The 22,555-nt window shown below is 41.3% G+C and overlaps 2 protein-coding genes across 22 annotated transcripts in view; both read left to right on the top strand.

Moving 5' to 3' along the window:
* The window catches only part of zeb1a (zinc finger E-box binding homeobox 1a), a 368,188-nt gene that overhangs the window by 167,430 nt on the left and 178,203 nt on the right, over positions 1 to 22,555 (top strand). The window lies entirely within an intron of this gene.
* The window catches only part of kirrel1b (kirre like nephrin family adhesion molecule 1b), a 77,257-nt gene that overhangs the window by 32,306 nt on the left and 22,396 nt on the right, over positions 1 to 22,555 (top strand). For 12 of the 21 annotated variants that reach the window (XM_068222736.2, XM_005171361.6, XM_009298765.5 and 9 more), the window contains exons 2-8: positions 14,634 to 14,786; positions 15,867 to 16,016; positions 18,207 to 18,364; positions 19,294 to 19,444; positions 21,043 to 21,148; positions 21,616 to 21,764; positions 22,194 to 22,321. In XM_068222736.2, coding sequence (XP_068078837.1) covers positions 14,634 to 14,786; positions 15,867 to 16,016; positions 18,207 to 18,364; positions 19,294 to 19,444; positions 21,043 to 21,148; positions 21,616 to 21,764; positions 22,194 to 22,321 — 995 coding nt within the window. Of the gene's footprint in view, positions 1 to 3,319; positions 3,454 to 14,633; positions 14,787 to 15,866; positions 16,017 to 18,206; positions 18,365 to 19,293; positions 19,445 to 21,042; positions 21,149 to 21,615; positions 21,765 to 22,193; positions 22,322 to 22,555 lie in introns of all 21 variants that reach the window. The other 9 variants (XM_073911307.1, XM_073911253.1, XM_073911279.1 and 6 more) reach the window with 1 other exon arrangement.

Raw genomic sequence — 22,555 nt, 5'->3', positions numbered from 1 at the left:
TTGCACACATTTTGGGAGTAACTTCCTCTTAACTAGAAAATGAGTGTTTTAAAAAAACTGCGAACAATGAGGTGTCATTATTCTTCTCAGAATTCAACCATTGTATTCTATATCAAAATTAAGTTTTGCTGATTTACCAAATTACTTTTCACTGATCATAAAAATGCCAAAAACATAAGACAAATTTAAAACAAAAAAGCAGTAACATTGACATGAAAAATAGTACTATATTGTTTGAAAAAACAAAGATAAAGTCATCTGCTGGAACACAACACAAAGAAACCCAAATATTATGTGATACAAAGGTGAAAATACTAAACATTGTGAAAATTTCATTGATTTTATTGTATTATTATTACTATTATTATTATTATTTTGTCCTTTAGAATAAAAATGTTCCAAACCTTATAAGAGCAACCCCATCTAAAATGAAGGAAGCATGTTCAGGAAAAAGGTGGATATGCTTGATATAACCAGGCTTAATTTACTATCAGTTTTTGCTGCACTGTTTACATTTTCAGTACTGAATTTGTGAAAAAAAAAGCTATTTGCCAAAAATGTGTCAAATGGTGCAATACGCCCTGCATAGCTACATTTTATGAAGACTAGCTGTTATGCCCATCTGTTATACGCAACTCTGTGATGTGATATTGCTTTTATTCACTTTTATACAGTTCAATGAGCAAACCACCCTCTTTTATTTGGGATACTTAATCTGCTGCGTCTAGTTTATTTGACATCAAACCTTGAAAAAATATCACACCAGATTTTACTATTTTGGTCATTTTTGACAAGCAATGTTTTGCTTTCACCTGTTTAATAAAAACATTTAATAGTCATTCATTTATTTACTTTTTAGAAATAAAATAATTACTTCTTCGTTGCACTGTCAATGACAAACAAATCTGGGTTTAACCTCTTAAGGCTCAAGGTGTTTTTTACATGCATTTTTTTATCTCTCTTTGGTATTTGGGCTTATTGGAACCTAATTAGAATAAAACCTAAGTATCATCCTTTGATATGATGTACTTTTAGAAAAAATATGATGTCCATATGTGGACTCATGGTTTGAATTTATAGGAAACACTTTTTCCTGACAGTTTTTATTGCATATATAACATTTTTTTTTTATTTTACATGTTTTGACTATCAGAGAGTAAAAACAAAAAATTTTGCCAATTTTGGACAGTTAAAAACAGTGTTTGGGACATTTCATATGCTGCAAAACAATTGCAGGATGACACTGTATGTCCGTAACAAAATATACAACATTCAAAGTATTTTAAATAGCCACTTAAGAGCAAAAATGTGCTGTCCACGTGCTGTCCACTAAGCCCTAGGAGGTTAAACAGTATCTATTATCAATAGACATTCATTTCAAAATTCAATAATCAATTAAATTGGAATTTAGGGTTTAGAATCTTTTTTTTTCTGGACATAGCAATTTATTCAGCACAACCCTCAATGTGTATTATTGGTTTTCTGTAGCTCTTGGTTGTAAATGAATTAAAGTGCATTGGGAGTGAACAAGTGCACTCAAAAATGTCTACTATTTCCTCAAACAGTGCCCTATTTTAAGGGGTAGTTCATTCAAAAATGAAAATCCTGTCATAATTTGCTTATATTTCTCTTTTTCATAACCTGTTTGAGTTTCTTTCTTCTAATGAACACAAAATAAGTTTTTTTTTTTTTTTTTTTTTTTATCTTGGTAGCTGGAACTCATTGACTTCTATCGTATTTTTTCATTATTAAATTAACTTAATTGATTTAGTCACAAATCTGATTTTAAAACAAGGGTTTAGTGTGTCAAATTGCTTAATTTACATTCTAATTATTTTTAAAATTTAAATTAAGAACAAAAAAAAAATGATTCAGATGGTGAACAAATTGATAGTAAAAAAACTGTGTGTGTATAAAATGTGTTGCCAGATTTAGAGAAAAAAGTCAGAGTATACTGTTGACTCAGAGGTGTGAACATGAATGGACAGAGTGAATGAAGGAGATGGAGGAGGTAGTGGAGGGATCAAATAAATGCAAAAAAACTATATAAGAAAGAGAGGCGAGGTCTAAAAGGAGCAAAAGAAGAGGTGTGAGGTGAAAGACGAGCATGTTTGAAGAGTAGGAAGAAATCAGAGGGGGAGAAGAAGGATTCAAAGTACTGTAAAAGGAGAAATTGAAATCGTATCTGTTTGTTTCTCTCCTCACTTCCACTTACATTTCCCTTAGGAATGAGTGGGATAGATAGAAGTGGGAGAGCTTTATTCACACTTTTCCTAAAGAGATCAACAAACATGACATAGGAAAGGACATAGGCCTGCATATGTAAAGAAGGTAAATAAAGGGAAAGGCAGTCACACACATAGACACACACACACACTTTCTCTGATGTTAATGAGAGCTGATGTGTGTAAAGAGGTTAGCATATTTACTTCTCTAAAAAAGCAATTAGTGCCACAGAGAAATGAAATGAAAAACTGAATAAAATATGGCTTGAAACAGATGGAAGTGAATGAGAGTATTTGTGGAAATGGGTTGAAGAAAAAACAAGACAAGTAGAGTGGCAAGTAGAGTGACAAGTAGAGCAAAATAAAAAATATCAAAAGTGCTATAAATATATTGATCTTTTAAACTTAATTTAGGTGACATTATTAGAAATATATATTCTTAAATGTATTCATATTTTTATCAAAATATGTTTATAAAGAAATGTATTGTACATGATAAATAAAATATATTCAGAATATGAATGTTAAATTGTTGTTATCACACACAACTTTAAATTTTGTGACACCTCTTAAACTAAATATGCAATAAATTTAATAAAAGTGTTTTTGAAAGTGTACAAATAGTTTTACACTACAGAATACAAATATGCATCATTGATTTTTTTCAAGTTAATTTCAGCTGTTACTTTAGCTCTCAATACTTGACAGACATGGTCAAGCTGTTATATCTTCAAGTAAGAGAACAAAGACAGATTAAATAAAATAATAAGATGATTCAAAATTTAGACTGTACCAGGCTGCTGTGTATGCTTTTACAGATTTCAAAATTCTTCTCACGTAAATCAACCAGAGGCCGCTGTCGACTGACTGACTGACTGTCTGACTGACTAACCGACCAATCCCCCACCCTCCCCCTTCCCTGAACCCAACCAATAAAAAGCACAGATTGACCTGCCCAAAGCCTTCCCGAAACCCAACTGAGAGTTTTAAAAACCAATCCAGAAAAATGAAAAGCCCTCATGGCAGCCTGATTTTTACCACATTTTTACCTGTTTTTTTAATTTGACAAGATTGGCTTTTGTTTTGTTTTTTAGTCTTGCCTGCTTTCTGAAACCGTTCTTCAGTTCTCCGTCGTTGTAGTCAACTCTGCTCTGCGTTTCAAGTCTGCTGATGTACGTGTCAAGCTACCGGACAAACTGGTAACCGCTAGAAAGCCGTCCACATGGAGGTAAGCGGTCAGGTGGTAAGCGTTAATTGGAATGGCGTCATACCGCTCTGTAGCATTTATTTTAAAGACAAACTGTAGCCATACGTTCCACTGGCTACATAATTCGCAATCTCCAGATATATATATATATAGGGTTACGTTTTCAGAATGAGCCTATGTTGAAAAAATATAACTGTTTCTCTGATGCCTTTTTTTTTTGGAAAAACAGTCACAGACACAGACACACCTGATCCAACTAATTAATACTACTCTACTACTCTCGAACACTTTGATTAGTTGGATCAGGTGTGTTTTATTAGCGTTGGAAACTGTGAACAATAAAACTTAAGCCCGAAACAAAAGATGTGACAGAACTTTTAAGGGATTGTTTCCTATGGATTTATTAATCATTCTTACTGTTCAATGAACGCAAACTGTCGTAGATTATCAAAGACGCAAACCCCTCACTGCATGACCACTGCACCTTTAGCAAATCTTCTAATACCTGCAGCAGGAGGACTTTGATTGTTTATGAGCGTAAAAAGTGGCGTATCTTTTCGCTGAAATATTTGACTGCATATCACTGCATCTCAAATGACTTAAAACGATACAACGTTATTTCAAGAGTTCACAACTAATTGTGATAATCAATAAAGCACAATTGGCATGCTGTCCCGAAAGAGAGCCCTGAGCTCGTAATATCCTCGAGCCCGGGGCTCCCTCCCATTAAAAGGGTGAGAGGGGAGTTTGAGCTCAGGTAGGTCTCGACAACTCCCCTGCTGTCGCCGTGTGAGAAGTGTAAACTTGGGTGATAATTTGGTTTAGTCGATTGGCTACAGTGTATGTATTTGGACGGTGGGTGGAAACTGGGGAACCTTAGGGAAACAAACACGGGGAGAACATAGAAACTCCACACAGAAACACCGACCGGCTGTTTTCTTGCTGTGAGGCAACAGTGCTAGCCACTGGGCCACCGTGTCGCCCTATCAAAAAAGGGTGGAGAGTAGGGGTGGAAGGGGGGAAACTTCAAGACGAAGATAACTGGAGTGAAAAACTCTAGTTATTTATATTGCTTCCGTAATCATCTAATAGAGCAGATTACAGAGCTAATGAGGTGCCATCCGTGTTGACCATAAGCACGTGATCCTCTCGAAATTAGTTTATGAATAAACCCCACAAAGCGAGAGTGCTTCTTAAACTGAACAGCAAATAATCGATGACGTAAGCATGCTTAGGCCTGAATGCGATGTGAGTGCAGGCCTTCGGCCCGATTCAAGCCAACTGTACATAGTCTGAGTACGCTCTGAGACCTATGGACTAAGCTGAAGGAAAATGAATGAATGACTTACATTATTTATTAATAAATCAAAATTTCCCTGTGTTTTGCAAAAAATTAGTCCAGAAAAGAGTCTTGGAATCGATTCATTAATCCAAGTCGGTTTTCAGTTATATCTGCCGATGTATTTTGGTACCTTAGGCAGATTTAGACTGAGTGAATTTTAGTACTGACACACAAATACTCATGGACATCAGACAACACACACCCACACAAAACACAGTTTTTTATTTGCGTGTAAAATTAGAGCAAGACTTCCCCCCGAGGAAGGATGTGGACAGATGATTTTTCAGTCTGAGACCATCTGAACAAGTCATGTATCCTTACTTACCTTTCTTTGCGCATAATTAAAAGCCTGTTTCTGTGTAGCACAGGGCACATTATTGCCGTTCTCTGTTTGATTCTCTCTCCATGACATTTCTGCATTTGGCTCAGCTTTTGTAAATGCTTAAAATTTGGCAGCACCACTTCAGGGATGGTTTTCTCATACGGTAGCATCTGGAAATACTTCAGAGTTTTCAAAGATATTTTGGACGAATCGGTCTATGAATCAGACATCAGATGTTGCGTCTTTGTTCTGAGGGCACTTTGGCATCAGTAATGACTAGTTAACTGAGTGAAGCTGCTTTCAGCGTTCTTATACACAGGCCAGTGTCATTAAGCTCTGTCATAAGCAGCTGTGCCGCAAAGACATGACGTCATGTCTCCGGCAGGCCAATCACATCGCTCAGACAGATGCAAGGCTGGTTTTATGATAGCAACGTCCAGAGACCTTGACTTTGCGTCTGACTTTCTGTCTTCCATGGAATACCAAAGTCTTGGCAGCCTCAGTGCTACTAAATGGAAAAGAGCAGCCTTGGAGGATGAGTAAATGATGGGAGAATTTCCATTTTGGTGTGACACATTCCTTTATGAATGATGAAGAGTTTTGTTTTTACGCCTGTAAATGTAATCCTCTGGAGGTGCTCCCTTTCTTTCTCTCACCCCTCCTTTTATTAACAAGTTTTGCCTTAATTAGCAAATTGGACAGTTACCAATAATCCTGGAGGAGTGGCGTATGCCTGAGGAGAAAGAGAGAGCGCGAGTGATGGAATTTTTGGGAAATGTGTCTTTTCAATGATGTTACAGTGGAATTATTTGGGATGTGGCCATAAGTGGGTGTGTGGCTTGTGTTCTCAAATATACTTAATTTGGAATCACTCTGCGCTTTGATTTGTTACAATAAGACAGTCATTAACACAATCTGTCAAGATAATTGGACTAAACATTAATCAGGGCTTAAGGCAAAAACATTTTTCGCTGATATTAAAAATGCAAAGGCAAATGCCCTTCTCATATTATTTTCGTTTGTCATGTTGCATATTAATATACAGTTCCATCAGACAAAATAATAATATAAAATTGGGTGTTAGTACGAGAGTGTCTTAATTTGATCAAAAGAGACAGTAAAGCATTAACACCCCATATACACTAACGTTTCATGAGTGACAAGCAGCTTTCACTACAGGAGTAAATCCTTTAAATTGCTGTACTGTGTGTATGGAATAGAACTCAAGATTGTGATAACTGACACCGTGGTTAGCACGACGAAACTACTGTATGAACGCCATCTTATGCATTTGGCTTTTTTTTTTTTTTTTTTTTACTTTTTTTTGGTAATATTCTAGTGACTAAAGATTTATCTAAAGCATCATCAACTGTTTTTTCAGCATGGAGGCTTTTTAAGTGAAGTTTATTATTGACTTGTTCTTATTAAGTGTTTTTTTTTGTAGCAAAATCTGACAATAATAATGAGTAAAGGCATACACTATGGCGTTTCCTGTGATTTCTTGATAAAGGCAATTCTGATAATTTTTTTTTTAATTGTTTGAAATTGGATTTATACATAATCTGAAGAGGAATTAAATATGGTTTTCCATTGATGTAGGGTTTGTTGGATAAATAAAAATTTGGTATCTGAGGGTTCAGCAAAAATGAAAATACTCGATCGATTTAAGATTTAGATTTATTTACAGTTGTGACTCACAGCAAGAAGGTCACTGGTTCGAGTCCCAACTGGGCCAGTTAGGGTTTCTGTGTGGAGATTGCATGTTCTCCCTGCGTTCATGTGAGTTTCCTCCGGGTGCTCCGGTTTCCCCCACAGTCCAAAGACATGCGCTATAGGTCAATTGGATTAACTAAATTTGGTCGTCACATTTGTCATTACCAACTACTGTAGTTATTCATTTTGGTTTTATACACACTGCAAAACAATTTTGTAATTGCAGATGTCAGTACCTGCATTTATTTTGGTTGTTAATTTGGCTGTTGGTTAGCACGGTGGCACAGTGGGTAGCACAATCACCTCACAGCAAGAAGGTTGCTGGTTCAAGCCTCGGCCTGGTCAGTTGCTGTATCTGTGTGAAGTTTGCATGTTCTCAACTTGTTTGCGTGGGTTTCCTCGGGTGCTCCGGTTTCCCCCACAAGTCCAAAGACATGTGGTACAGGTAAATTGGGTAAGCTAAATTGTCCGTAGCGTATGTGTGTAAATGAGTGTGTATGGATGTTCCCCAGTGATGGGTTGTGGCTGGAAGGGCATTCACTGCGTAAAACATATGCTGGATAAGTTGGCAGTTCATTCTGCTGTGGAGACCCCAGATTAATTAGGGTCTAAGCCAAAAAGAAAATAAATCAAAGAATGAATTTGGCTGTTCAGGGAGTTTATCACTCTTGTAAATTACTGTTAAGGTTTGTCTGTACAAAGTAGGATTATCCATAAAGGCACTGAATAAATGTAGTTGCTGTGTATGTGTTGCCTAAGAACAATATTTTTTTTTTTAGAACAAATATTTTAATTTCAAATAAGTTATTTAATTTGGACATTTATATTCACCAAGGAAACCTGAAAAAAATGTATTACCGTTTCCACAAAAATATTAAATTTTATTATCAAGTAAAATATCAAAGATTGGAATAATGTTTTCTGAAAATTCAGCTTTATTATTACTGCATAAATTATATTTGAGAATATACTAAAATAAAAAAACAGACTTTTCATTGTAATAATATTGCTTGATATAAAAATTTTGGATTGTAGTGTATTTTTGGCAGATTGTATGTAGTTTCTATGTTATTTGACATGGGTTTCACAATTACACTGGACAACTAAATGCATTTGTTTAAGTGTTTTAGTAGACTTGCTAATTCCTAACACTTGTCCACGGGAGGCTTGACATAAAATGAAAAAAACGAAAAAACATTATAATTCTTTACATAAAATTACTGCAAGCCAAAAGCAAAGGCGGCATGATCAAACAAACTAATAGAAGACTATTTGTGCAAACACTGCTGTTTTGTTTTTAACCACTTTTTAAGCACACTACTAAAAACATTTATATTACTTTCTAAAAGCATCCCACAATTTGGTTCTCTTAACCGAAAAAACAGATTGACCAAAAGAGGTCTTACACTTACACAAGACAATTACCGTTGCAGTTGCTCGTGTGACTCTGTATGAGGTCTGAAGTCTACTGATTAGATCTGAAAACACCATTGAAACATGATTATTTAAACATTTATTAATTGTTAAATGTTATTTCATTGTTCTGCACACTTAATATTTTACACAAATACATATAAAAAAAAATGTAATTTGACAAACTGGTTTCCACAGGACTCATTTTGATTCATAAAAAGTAATTTTTTGACAAAATTTTAAAATTTTTTGGTGTAACATGAAACGTTCGAGGTTACAGAAGTAACCCTTCGTTCCCCGAGGAGGGGAACGGAAGTGCCATGAATGGGAGGATTCGGATCAGAAGCCGCTTATCTGGAGAGTATTGAACGGGCCAATGAATGAAATTAATTGGCAGCGTAAGCTTGCGCAGGTGTGCGACATCTGCAATTATCTCAGCATATAAGCACACCTGAAGCCAGCAGACGCCATCCTTTTAAGCTGAAGAGACTTTCAAACAGCTAAGGGACAGTCATTATGGCGACGGAATATGGCACTTCCGTTCCCCTCCTCGGGGAACGAAGGGTTACTTCTGTAACCTCGAACGTTCCCCTTCGGTTGGGGAACTTCAGTGCCATGAATGGGAGAATATGGAAAGCGCCATAATGACTGCACCTTACCAACACCCCCGATGAGGAGATAGTCAAGCAAGCGTGACGCACCCACATCATGGGGGGCGCGGTCCTCCAACGTGTCCCTGGCCCTAATTTATCCTACTTCAACAGAAGTTTTACGGATTTAGATATATTTTTTGGGAAGTCGTGAGCATCTAGATAATTCTAGGAAATACGACAGTACGTTGGGAAGCGTGCAATCCCGATAGGGAGGACGCTGCGGAGGCCATCCGTTACCCAAGGGGGGGATAGATGGCAGAATTTACCTATGGACTAGCCCTAAAAAGGGGGAGTACGCATAGCAAAGAGTGGTTAGCGGAGAGGGAAGACACGGGTCCGCCCAGGGGGGGGACTTAACCGTGGCGGAATAAGCATATGGGATCGCCTAGTGGGGATCACGCATAGCAGGCACCTATACCCAAAACGCGGGCTGACCAGCGGGCAGACCTACAACGTAGTGGGCCAGCAAGTGACTCCTCCGCTGAGTCAGTGCTGGGGGCCACGGAGGAATCTGCAGGGCTCACCTGACGGGGAACTTTACTGACAGATAAAAAAGGCGCACGTACCTCCGTGTTAGGGAGAATGGCGCAGCAAGCGTGTTTCAACACCCTACCGAGTTGTCTCCTCAATCACCAAAGGGTTACCTAATACCCTTGAGGAAACCGGCTCCACTCGCAGATTGTAAAACCTTGCAAATGTGTTGGGTGTCGCCCAGCCCGCAGCTCTACAGATGTCTGTTAGAGAGGCGCCGCGTGCACGCGCCCAAGAGGATGCAACGCTCCGAGTGGAGTGTGCACGTACTCCCGGGGGACACGGCTGACCTCGACTCGAATAAGCGAGTGAAATGGCATCCACAATCCAGTGGGATAATCTTTGTTTCGATACGGCACTTCCCTGCTGCCGACCGCCATAACAGACAAAGAGCTGCTCAGATGATCTAAAATTCTGAGTACGGTCCACATAAATGCGCAGAGCGCGAACTGGACAAAGTAAAGAAAGGGCTGGGTCTGCCTCCTCCGGGGGCAGCGCTTGCAGGTTCACTACCTGATCTCTAAAGGGGGTGGTAGGAACCTTGGGCACATAACCGGGGCGGGGTCTCAGGATAACGTGAGAGTAATCCGGCCCGAATTCCAGGCACGAGTCACTGACCGAAAATGCCTCCAGGTCCCCGACCCTCTTGATGGAGGCCAACGCAACCAGCAGAGCTGTCTTCAGGGACAGAAATCTTAGAGATACTGATTCGAGTGGCTCAAAGGGATCGGATCGCAGACTCGTGAGAACGAGGGCGAGATCCCAAGAGGGCATGAGAGGGGGGCGAGATGGATTAATTCGCCTAGCACCCCTAAGGAACTGGATGACCAGGTTATGCTTTCCCACGGTGCCGCCAGCTACCGCGCTATGATAAGCGGAGATGGCGGCCACGTAAACCTTGAGAGTGGAGGGCGACAGCCTGCTGTCCAACTTCTCTTGAAGGAAAGAGAGCACAACACTAATCTGGCAATTTCGGGGGTCTTCTCTGCGAGAGACGCACCATTCAGTGAATAGACTCCACTTCAGGGCGTAGGCGCGCCTCGTGGAGGGGGCTCTAGCCTGAGTGATGGTATTAACCACCGCAGTCGGTAGGTTACCTAAGTCTTCCTCGCGTCTAGGGACCACACGTGGAGGTTCCAAAGATCGGGGCGAGGGTGCCAGATGGTGCCCTGTCCCTGAGAGAGTAGGTCCTCTCTCAAAGGGATCCGCCAGGGGAGGGCCGTCGCGAGGAGTGAGAGCTCTGATATCCAGGTCCGGTTGGGCCAAAGGGGCGCAACTAGCAGAACCTGTTCCTCGTCCTCCCTGACCTTGCACAGAAACTGCGCGAGCAGGCTCACTGGGGGAAACGCATACTTGTGCATGCCCCGAGGCCAGCTGTGGGCCAGTGCATCCGTGCCGAGAGAGCCCTCGGTCAGGGAAAAAAACAACTGGCAGTGAGCGTTCTCGGGGGAAGCAAACAGATCGATCTGGGCCTCCCCGAATTGCGCCCATATCAGCTGAACAGACTCGGGGTGGAGTCTCCATTCTCCAGGGCGTAACAGCTGTCGTGAGAGCGCATCGGCTGCACGATTGAGCGTGCCTGGGACGTGAATGGCGCGCAGCGATTTCAGCCGCGGGTGACTCCAGAGGAGCAGACGGCGGGCGAGCTGAGACATGCGGCGAGAGCGCATACCCCCCATGCGGTTGATATACGCCGCCGCCGCCGTACTGTCCGTCCTGACCAGCACGTGTTGCCGCTCCAGCACCGGTAAAAAGCGGTGGAGAGCGAGGAACACTGCCAACAGCTCTAGGCGATTGATATGCCAATGCAGCTGGGCACCCTTCCAGAGGCCCGCAGCCGCATGCCCGCGACACACGGCCCCCCAACCCGTGTTGGAAGCGTCTGTTGAAACAACAACATGGCTTGACGCCTGTCCTAGAGGCACACCGGCCTGTAGGAACGAGGGGTCTTTCCAAGGGCTGAGGGCGCGGCGACACAGCGCAGTAACCGAGACCCGGTGTGTGCCCGCGTGCCATGCGCGTCTGGGGACCCGATCGTGAAGCCAGTGCTGAAGTGGTCTCATATGGAGCAACCCGAGCGGCATGACGGCGGCTGCGGATGCCATATGCCCCAGGAGCCTCTGAAAGAACTTCAGTGGGACCACTAGTTTGCTGTCGAGCTCCCTCAGACAGTTCAGCAACAGGCGAGCGCGTTCCTCGGAGAGGTGCGCTACCATGGTGATCGAGTCCAGCTCCATCCCGAGAAAAGAAATCCTCTGCACGGGGGCGAGTTTGCTCTTTTCTCGGTTGACCTGAAGCCCCAGTAGGCGGAGATGCCGAAGCACCTCGTCCCTGTGCATAATCAATTGCTCCCGCGAGTGGGCTAAAATCAGCCAGTCGTCGAGATAACTGAGTATGCGAATGCCCGCGAGCCGAAGAGGCGCTAGGGCACCCTCCGCGAGTTTGGTGAAGACCCGCGGAGACAGAGAGAGCCCGAAGGGGAGGACCTTGTACTGCCACGCTCGACCCTTGAACGCAAACCGCAGAAATTGGCGGTGGCGTGGAAGAATGGAGACATGGAAATACGCGTCCTTCAGGTCTATGGCTGCAAACCAATCCCGAGGACGAACGCATTGGAGAATGCGCCTCTGCGTGAGCATTCTGAACGGCAGCTTGTGCAGACAGCGGTTCAAAACGCGCAGATCTAGGATTGGCCGTGACCCACCGCTCACTCATGGGCTGTAAAACCCACTCTCCATCTCGGCTGGAGGAACCGGCTCGATTGCACCCTTCGCCAGGAGGGCAGCAATCTCCTCTCGCAAGACAGGGGCGGACAGGGGGTTGACCCTGGAGAAATACACGCCCGTAAACTTGGGGGGCCGTTTCGCGAACTGAATCGCGTAACCGAGTCTGATTGTGCGTATGAGCCACCGCGAGGGGCTGGCCCGCGCTAACCAGGCAGGCAGAGCCCTCGCTAATGGAGTCATCGCTACAATCGCTGACGTACCAGCGGTGGGGCAGCGCGGAGTGGGTGTGCTGATCCGGGAAGCACGAGGGTCCCGCGGAAGAGCTGGAGGAGAGCGATTCGCTCTGGCTCCGCACCCTGACTCCGGAGAGGGGGCTGGAGGGCTGAGGGAAGGGAGACCGTCCCCCCAGCGCTCGTGAGCCACTGGCGAAGCACGTAGAGTCTGCGAGCCGGAAGGCAGCGCGTCCCGGACTGGCAGAACTCGTGCAGTCACATCCGGGGAAGGGAAAAAGTGCTCTTTTACTGATGTTTTGGTGGCACTGAAAAGTACCGTTGTTATCGGGGCCCCGCCCTCCAGCGGGGAAAGAGCAAGTTTCCTCTTCTCCGGATGGCCTGTCTCAGGGACGCTTCGCGGTCCGTTTACCGGACTTAACGGCGCCCTGGGCAGGAGGGGCTGCCTGCTTTCGAGGTGAACGCCGCCCCCGCTTGGCCGGAGGCGCAGGCGGGGGCGGGGCAGCACTCGTTGGCGGGCGCCCTCGGCGAGGAACAGCGGAGGTGGATGGCTCGGCGGGCGGAGCGGGCTTACGGCCACGCCGATAGATGACATTGCCCATCGCATCCGACTGCTCTTTCACCGCCTTGAATTCCTGGGTGAATTCACCGACGGTGTCGCCGAACAGGCCAGCCTGGGATATGGGCGAGTCAAGAAAGCGAACTTTGTCAACGTCGCGCATATCGGCCAGGTTTAGCCAGAGGTGGCGTTCCTGAACCACAAGTGTGGACATCGTCCTCCCCAGCGCACACGCGGCGGACTTAGTAGTCCGAAGAGCATAGTCGGTCGCGGTGCGCAGCTCATGTAATAAGCTTGGGTTGGACCCGCCCTCGTGCAGCTCGGCCAGCGCCTGCGCTTGGTAGCGCTGGTAGGTGGCCCTCGCGTGCAAAGCAGAAGCAGCCTGGCCGGCAGCCTTATAAGCTCTGGCTCCGAGGGAGGCAGACAACCTACAGGCTTTGGACGGGAGGCGGGGCAAACCCCGCCACGTAGAGGCGCCGCGCGGACAAAGATTGACCGCGATAGCGCGCTCCACTGACGGGATCGCCTCATACCCCCTGGCAGCTCCGCCGTCAAGGGCGGTGAGGGCGGAGGCACTCGCAGCACGGGCAGAGAAAGGTGCCCTCCAGGACTGCGTGAGCCTACTGTGCACTTCCGGGAAGAAGGGGACGAGAGGCTTCGAAGGCTTCGCCTTCTGGTCCTCTACGTAGCACCCATCTAGTCGGTCCGGCCGCGGAGCTGGGGGATAAACCATCTCCAACCCCACGGCCGAAGCAGCCCGGGAAAGCACGGCTAACATGTCCGCTTCAGGATCCGATTTGACAGCGCTCACCTGCCCGGAGGGGGCGAGCGGGTCCGGATCTTCGTCAGACAGTGAAAGCCCACCCTCCGATGCCGCGGAGGACATCTGATCTCCGGTGTCAGCGAGTGTGAGAGCTATCATCTGGTTAGACGGATCACTCTCACCACCCGAAGCTTGGATGGAGCGCCGTGAGGAGCGAGAGGTCCGCGAGCCCGTGGGCGGCGGATTAGCTCCCGCTGAAACCCTCAGATCTGCCCGAGCGCCCGCTGCTTTTTTAGAACAGGAGGCAACTGGGGTGGCTCGCTCTCTTGCGAAAGTTAGCCGCGATCTTAGCTGTGCAACGGTCATGGCATCGCAATGACGACATGAACCGCCCGCGAGCACCGCATTAACATGCTGGACCCCCAAACATGCAATGCAGTGATCGTGTCCATCATCCGGAGACAGGAAACCCCCGCATCCAGAAACGCACAGTCGGAGCGCCATCCTGAAAAGGACGTGCTGCACGACTGTGTTGCTCTTTTAGGAAAGTTGCAACTATACGCACCGCTCTGGAGGACCGGACCCAAAGAACCGCAGGCAAGGGAGTAACCCAGCTCGACCGTCTGCCACCGCGAAGACCCACTCTGGACCGGGAGACACACTCGTTCGCTCTGAAGTGCTGATCAGCAAGAGGAACCCTCATCGACTCACTCAGAAAGGATCTGAAGCGAAAAGGATGGCGTCTGCTGGCTTCAGGTGTGCTTATATGCTGAGATAATTGCAGATGTCGCACACCTGCGCAAGCTTACGCTGCCAATTAATTTCATTCATTGGCCCGTTCAATACTCTCCAGATAAGCGGCTTCTGATCCGAATCCTCCCATTCATGGCACTGAAGTTCCCCAACCGAAGGGGAACCTTATTTCTGCCCCTCTGTCTTTTTCTGCCAGTGTTCAGCGGGCCACGGTTTTCACAGGAGCCAGCGGATCAGTCTGTGGTGATCGGCGAGAGGGTGGTTCTGTCCTGCGTCGTGTTTAACTACACCGGCATCGTACAATGGACCAAAGACGGCCTCGCTCTTGGAATCGGAGAGGATCTAAGGGGTGAGCACACAATTACACAAACCAAGGGCGTTGTGCTCTTTTTTTTAAAAAAGAAACAAGTGTCTGTATGGGCTGACTTAAGTGCTTTAGGTGAGAAGATGAGACCAAAGGGAAAAAGAACAAGACAAGGTAGTTTAGCGGTACAGTGAGCACAAAAAGGGACGTTTGGCTCAAGTGAATATATAAATAAAAAAATAATAAATCATTCATCATGTGATTACAGTGTGTTTTATTCTAATGGAATATTATGAGCAATGGCTGTAAAGCAGTGATTTTTGACTGTAGAACAAATGACTGACCACATTTGGACACTATTTGTCCATTCAGTCCATTTAGCTGAGATATCTGTAGTTTCTAATGTATATAAGCAACAAATATGCAACATACAGTCTGTCTTTTGAAATAAAGCAAGACACATATTTTTTTTTTATCCCCTTTGTTGTCCAGACATTGCCATTTTCTTTCTTTGTCCTCTGTCTTTCTCTCCTTCCCCCCCCCCCTTTTTTTTTTTTGGACATGTTGATCTTTTGTCCGCTCTCTAATCACAGACACATACACATATAGATGTGCAAACACGCGCACAGGTTAAACGTCTGCTCGCTGATTGGTTGAGCTAAAGGATGATGTAATCGTTGCCAATACTTTTGTCCTCCTGGTATCCAGATCGATGATGTCATAATGTGTGTGTGCAAGAGAGAGAGAGAGCGAGCGTGCAGTCTGAATGCCAATGTGTTATGGTGCTGCCCTCTGCTGACAAACACATGTCGTACAAGCCAACACAAAATCACTGATGGGCAAAACTGGCTGGATAAAAATATATGCTTGGGTTTTTTTTTAATTCAATGATTGATGGAGCTTTTGAAGAATATTTTATGGATATGTATATTTGTATCAGCTGTATGTGTAAGTAAAAATCATGTAATAATCGTTCTTTCAACTCAAGACAAAAGACAAATGAATTGAACTGTACATACTGTATAAGCTATGCCAGTTTTCATCCACATCCGAAATAATAATGCATGCAGTTAATTAATGATAGTTTATTGTGATAAAAAGTGCTGATGTGTGTGTATGTTTCAGCATGGCCACGGTACCGTGTTTTGCGTATAATGGATGTTGGGCAGTATAATCTGGAGATCACGTCGGCGGATCTGACCGATGACTCCCTGTACGAGTGTCAGGCCACTGAAGCCGCTCTGAGGTCCAGAAGAGCTAAACTCACCGTTCTGAGTGAGTAAACGTTCAATGTACTCAAAGTAGTCTATAATGTAGCATAGAATAATGTGATGTTGTTTAAAATACTTTACTTCTGGCATATAAATATAATCATCTGAAATGTGCTACAGGCCTGTAGCCAGCCTGGTGAAAGGGGTTTTTCTTTTTTCTCCAAAAGTGGAACCTTTTGCAGTTATAGGCCTCATTTAGGCTACTATTTAATTATAAGATTTAAATACTGTTTGTAAGTGACATTTAAAGCACTATTTTAGTTGAAATAGATTGTCAGAGGGCCATCATAACCAAAAAGTACATTTGAAAGTTCATGGATAACAACAATAGCCAAAATAGTGTTTTAAATTCATTCAATATCAGTCGCTTTTGGTGCTTCACACCTTTTAATAAGTCATTTTTTTGTTTCAAGATTAAGGTCCAAGATTTAGTATAAAAGTCACTTGTACAATGTTTTCTATATTTAAAAGCAATACAGTAGTGAAAGAGGACTTCATCTATGTCAGATTGTTTGTTTTCTTGCACAACTGGATGTTGAACTCATGAAAAATAATTCTGTGCATTGGCCAAAACCGATTAGCTGAAGTTACACCGATGCAACCCAACAGAGGGTTCCACTTGGACTTAAAACTTTTTTCGATGGGTCATTTGCACTATTATGATGAAATAGCCGTCAAAATATTTCTCATTCTCCACTTATTTCAAACCTGATTGCATTTTTATTCTGTTGAACACAAAGGACTGAATAATGATGGAAACTGGAAACCATTGAGTGCCATTGTATATTGTATATGTATATATATGTATATATATATATATATATATTATTTTATTTATTTTTTTTTTAAGTCAATGGTTACCGGTTTCCAAAATACTTCAAAATATCTTCTTTTGAAAAAACAAACTCATAAAGCTTTGGAACTACTTGAAGGAGAGTAAACGAGTAATTTATAATGCAGTTAACACCAAGCAAGTGAAAGATGTATACGACACAAACATTTCAATATGTGCCATTTGAGAGGCATGTGAGTATTTGTCTAGCATAGTCTTCTAAAATTGAGGTTAATAATTAATTAATTATATTAATAATTTCTGTTTATGGTGGCGCAGTGGGCAGTGCTGCCGTCTCACAGCAAAAAGGTTGCTGGTTCAAGGTTCAGCTAGCACAGTGCAAAGACATATGCTATAGGTGAATTGAATAAGCTAAATTGGCCATAGCGAATGCGAGAGTGTATGGGTGTTATGAGCTGTGTATGGGCTGGATAAGTTGGCGGTTCATTTCACTGTGGCAACCCCTGATTAATAAAGGGAATAAGCTAAAAAAAAATGAATGAATGAAAAAAAATTCAGTTTGCTATGTCCTTACATTTTTATGCATTTTTAGTTTTGATTGTTGAGTTATATGTATGCAATGTACAGTATGTACTGTTTAGTATGCAGAAACATTAGGATTCCAGCATAAGCTCAGCCACTTCTTTCTAAAGAATGCTTTCTGTTTGCTTTATTTAACATGTTTTGTAGGGACACTAATTGCAGAGATTCTGCACTGCTGCCTTGGAGCAATTTAACCATCTACATTATTTCTTTGTTTGTTTTTTTTTCTGTATGTGAAGCCTTTCTGGCACTATATACAAGGATGTACATTGCCATTATATGCTACATAGGTAATATGTAAAAATCAGATCACTTAATATATATAAGAAATAATTGAGAAATAAAGTTGTCTGCATGACTACTAATGAAACATTTAAGGTCATTATGTTTTTTAAATATGCAACAAGCCTCATTTGCAACCTAATTTGATCAAAAATGCAGTATAAGCAGTATCACTATGAAATATTTGTACAATTTTAAAATAACTATGTTTTTCTAGATAATATGTTTTTTTTTAAATAATAATGTATAAATATAAAAATGTATAAAAATAATAATGTATTCCTTCTATATCAAAGCTGAGTTTTTTTTTTTATTTTATTCATCATTACTACAGCGTTCATTGCTACGCAATCCTTCATAAATCAAATTTAAAAATTAAATTTATTGCATCCTTGGCTCCTTTAAACAAACTTCAAAAAGTAGTATAGAACTAAGCATTCAAAAGTATCCAAATATCTCATAGATTAGTATTTCTAAACATTATCTTGTGTAAAGTGTGTACCACATTTTTAGTGTGTTTTCTGTCTGTCTGTGTAGTTCCTCCTGATGGTCCCGTAATTGAGGGATCTCCAGAGATCCTGTTGACGGCAGGAACCTCATTTAACCTCACCTGTGTGTCTCGAGGAGCAAAGCCAATGTCAACAATTGAATGGTACAAAGATGGGATCATAGTGGAAGGAGCTCATACCAGCACTGTGAGTGACGACACAAGGGGATGTGACAAAGCAAACAAATATACAGTTGAAGTCAAAATTTGTAATCCTCCTATAAAATATTTTTTCGGTGCCACTTTTTATTAAGTGTCCTTAACTACTATGTACTTGCATCAAAAAATAAATACAATGTACTTACTGTGTTCATAATGTATTTGAGAACACTTGTGGTGCTCTTGAGTTGGGATAGGAGTTGGGTTATGGACAGGTTTGGTGGTATGGGTAGGTTTAAGGGTGGGTTAAGGTGTAGGGAATGGTCAGCAGTGTATTTACAAATGTAAGTACAGAAGTTAGTTACAGATGTAATTACATACAGGTATTTAATCATACATAAGTACACAATAAATACATGTATTTACACAATAAGTACATTGTAACAAACTATTAATTCCTGTGTAAGTACATATTAGTTAAGGCCACTTAATATAAAGTGGGACCATTTTTTCTTTTTTAAATATTTCCCAAATGATGTTTAACAGAGCAGGGAATTTTTTACAGTATTTTCAATAAAAATCTTTCTTCTAGAGAAAGTCTTATTTGTTTTATTTCAGCCAGTATAAAAGCGTTTTTAAATTTTCGTACAACCATTTTAAGGTCAATAATATTAGCTTACTTAAGCAATAACCTAGTTAAGCACCTAAAGTAAAATGCACTTTAAGCTGTATAGAAGTGTCTTGAAAAATATCCAGTAGAATATTATTTACTGTCATCAAGACAAATATAAATTAGATCAGTTATTAGAAATCAGTTATTAAAACTATTATGTTTTGAAATTTGTTGAAAAAAATATTTCCATTGAACTGATAATTGGCTAATAATTCTGATTTCAACTGTACACACTAGCACTATTAATGTCTATATATACTGTATATATACTTAACTTCCCAAATTCCTACATATAAATCCACCAGGAGGTGTTATCGGACAGGAAAAGGGTGACCACAAAAAGTTTTTTGGAGATCCAGCCAATGGACACAGACACTGGACGTAACTTCACTTGCGTGGCCTCAAACCTGGCTGCTCCACTGGGGAAGAGATCAACTGTCACCCTCAACATCCACCGTAAGTGTGTGCAGTTTAATAGTCGACTTTAGATATTATTCTAACTATAAGTAACTTTGTCGAGTTAGACTTATGATTAGGGTTAAGTATATTAAGTCCTAGACAAAATGATCTGTTGGTGGGGCAATGCATCAAAATAATGTTTAAGCAGGAATTAGACATATTGTTTACTGATCAGGGTTTCCACAGGTCATGAAATTTCTGCAATATCGTGGAATTTTAAAAGTTCTATGTATGTACTTTGCATTTATCAAAATGTACTATATTTTTAATCATAATGTTTCATATGTTTTGCATATTATTATGGTTAGAGTATTTTACTGTTCTTTTATTCCTTTCCCACTTGCCATCCGGCAATCAAATACAATCATCAGACTGTTCAAATATTTTTTTTGTGGGGTTTTTTTGTCTTAATTAGTCCCTCATGGATTTTGTGGGAAATTTTTCAGATTATTGCAGCCTAAAATTAAAGTTTTTGCCGTGACTTCGTCAAAATTAGCATGGAATCAAAATCTGAATGTCTATTGCAATAATATCATGATGCATCTAAAACAGGCCTGAGGAGATCTGTGTATATGACAACTGGAAGTATCCCCCACAAGAAAAGCAGTTTTTATATACAAATATATTGTCATGTAAAATACTGTAAAGCAATGAACAGTGTCCTGACTGGCCAAAAACTGCAGAAAAACTGTGGCAATTAAAGGAATTGTAAGCTCTTCTAAATTTGAAGAACCACTTGCTTGATTTAACATTAAACTTTAAAAAAAATATATATATATTTTTTTTTTCTGTTCATTGGACAGTATGTCATGGAAATTTAGCTTTTTAGTCAGTGAAAGTTTGGGAGAAGTCAGAAAATTTGACATTTGGCTTAGAGTGGAACCCCTGATCAATACTCTAAAGACCTCTTGTTATCATTGAGATGTAGCTAAGAAGTTACTTACAGCTAGTATAATGTCTAAATTAAAATAAAGAGTTACCATTTGTACTGTTTTACATATACAGTTGAAGTCAAAATTATTTGCCCCCCTTTGAATTGTTTTCTCTTTTTTAAATATTTCCCAAATTATGTTAAACAGAGCAAACAAATTTTTACAGTGTGTCTGCTAATATTTTTTTCTCCGGAGACTCTTATTTGTTTTATTTTTAATAAAATAAAAGCATTTTTTAATTTTTTAAAAAACATTTTAAGGTCAAAATCATTAGCCCCTTCAGGCATCTTTTTTTTTTTGTCTACAGAACAAACCATCGTTATACAATGACTTGCCTAATTACCCTAACCTGCGTAGTTAACGTAATTAACCTAGTTAAGCCTTTAAATGTCACTTTAAGCTGTATAGAAGAGTCTTGAAAATGTTATAGTAAAATAATATTTACTGTCATCATGGCAAAGATAAAATAAATCAGTTATTAAAAATGAGCTATTAAAACTATTGTTTAGAAATGTTGAAAAAATCTGCAGAAATTAGGGAAAAAACTAAACAGGGGGTCTAATAATTCACGGGGGGTTAATAATTCTGACTTTAACTGTACTTTGCTGTGCTAGAATATGGTTTGCACAAAAGTACCCTGTTGACACCTCACTTTCTTTCCAGATCCTCCTACGGTGATTTTGTCCATAGAGCCTCGCTCAGTTCTTGAAGGAGAGCGAGTTAAGTTCACCTGCCAGGCAACTGCCAACCCTCCTATAATGGGCTACAGGTTAGTGTTTACCGAGGGTATACAGTAGTGATGCAATGGAATCCTGAATTTAACTATCGTGAAAATATAAGAAAAATGCTGTACTAGAACATGGTTAAGGTACTTATAGTATCTGCCAAAAAGGTTTTGGACAAATAAATGCAGAGAAAATCTAACTCTATGCACATTTTTTTTAACTACACTTATACAGGATATGCTTAGAAAATCTACATCAATACATTTAAATCAAGCATAAATTAGTATGCCATTGAAATAAGTAGGCCACCACTGTTCATACTGTGCATGTACTACTCTATTATTCTTTTTAAAATGTTTATTAATTTAAATTAATTAACTTTTTAATTCATGTTTTCACTTTGTTTGTTTTTAACAACATTTTTTATTTCAATGTAAGAATATTTTATTTCAGTAACAAAAAGTTTTTCTCTTTAGTTTTAGTTAACTGTAATGACCCTGGTATGTTGTAGGTGGGCTAAAGGTGGCGTGATTCTAGACGGAGCAAGAGAAAGTGTGTTTGAGACGACAGCAGATCACTCATTCTTCACCGAGCCTGTGTCCTGCCTGGTGTTTAATGCAGTGGGCAGCACTAACGTCAGTATATTAGTGGACGTTCACTGTGAGTATCTCTGTCCATCCATCTGATGATCTACCACACTTGACTAGTGAAGGTTTTATGTTATAGTGGTGCTTGCCGATGCTAAGTAGTGTAACTAGTGTGCATTATGTTTTCATTACCGCATTTCCTTATTGTTTTCAGTACCAAATGTAAGCAAAATTTATAAGTTAACGATTTTTTAATGTGCTTTGGTTTGATTTATGTTTAAAAAACATCAAATCCACAACTACAAATTAGGAGATTTATTCTGCCATTATGCATCATTTCTAGGGTTATTATAATTATCTTTATTTTTATTTATATATTGTTTTAAGTTTTGTAGACACGCTAGAAAATCTTGGAAGTTTTTGTTTGTAGATTCTTTCTTACACACATTTAAATTTAAAAAAAAGTGACGCTTGTGTACTTCTGTGTCTCCATCTCTCTTAGTTGGCCCAATTTTGGTGGTGGAGCCAAGGCCTGTAACAGTGGACGTTGACTCAGATGTCACACTTAACTGTAAATGGTCAGGAAATCCTCCGCTTACCCTCACTTGGACCAAAAAAGGCTCCAGTATGGTTAGTGAACCCGAGAACCCGAGAACACGAGTTAGTGAACTCCCTACTTGACCTATCTGTACCCTAAGCTCACTCACTATCCTTCGGCTTAGTCCCTAATTTATCAGGGGTCGCCACAGTGAAACAAACCATCAGTTACTCTGGCATGTTTTATGCAGCGGATGCCCTTTCAGCTGCAACCCAGTACTGGGAAACATCCATACACTCTCACATTCACACACACTCATACACTAC

Source organism: Danio rerio, chromosome 2 (genome assembly GCF_049306965.1).
Source record: "Danio rerio strain Tuebingen ecotype United States chromosome 2, GRCz12tu, whole genome shotgun sequence".
NCBI classification, from domain to species: domain Eukaryota; kingdom Metazoa; phylum Chordata; class Actinopteri; order Cypriniformes; family Danionidae; genus Danio; species Danio rerio.
This window is presented reverse-complemented; position numbering and strand designations above follow the sequence as displayed.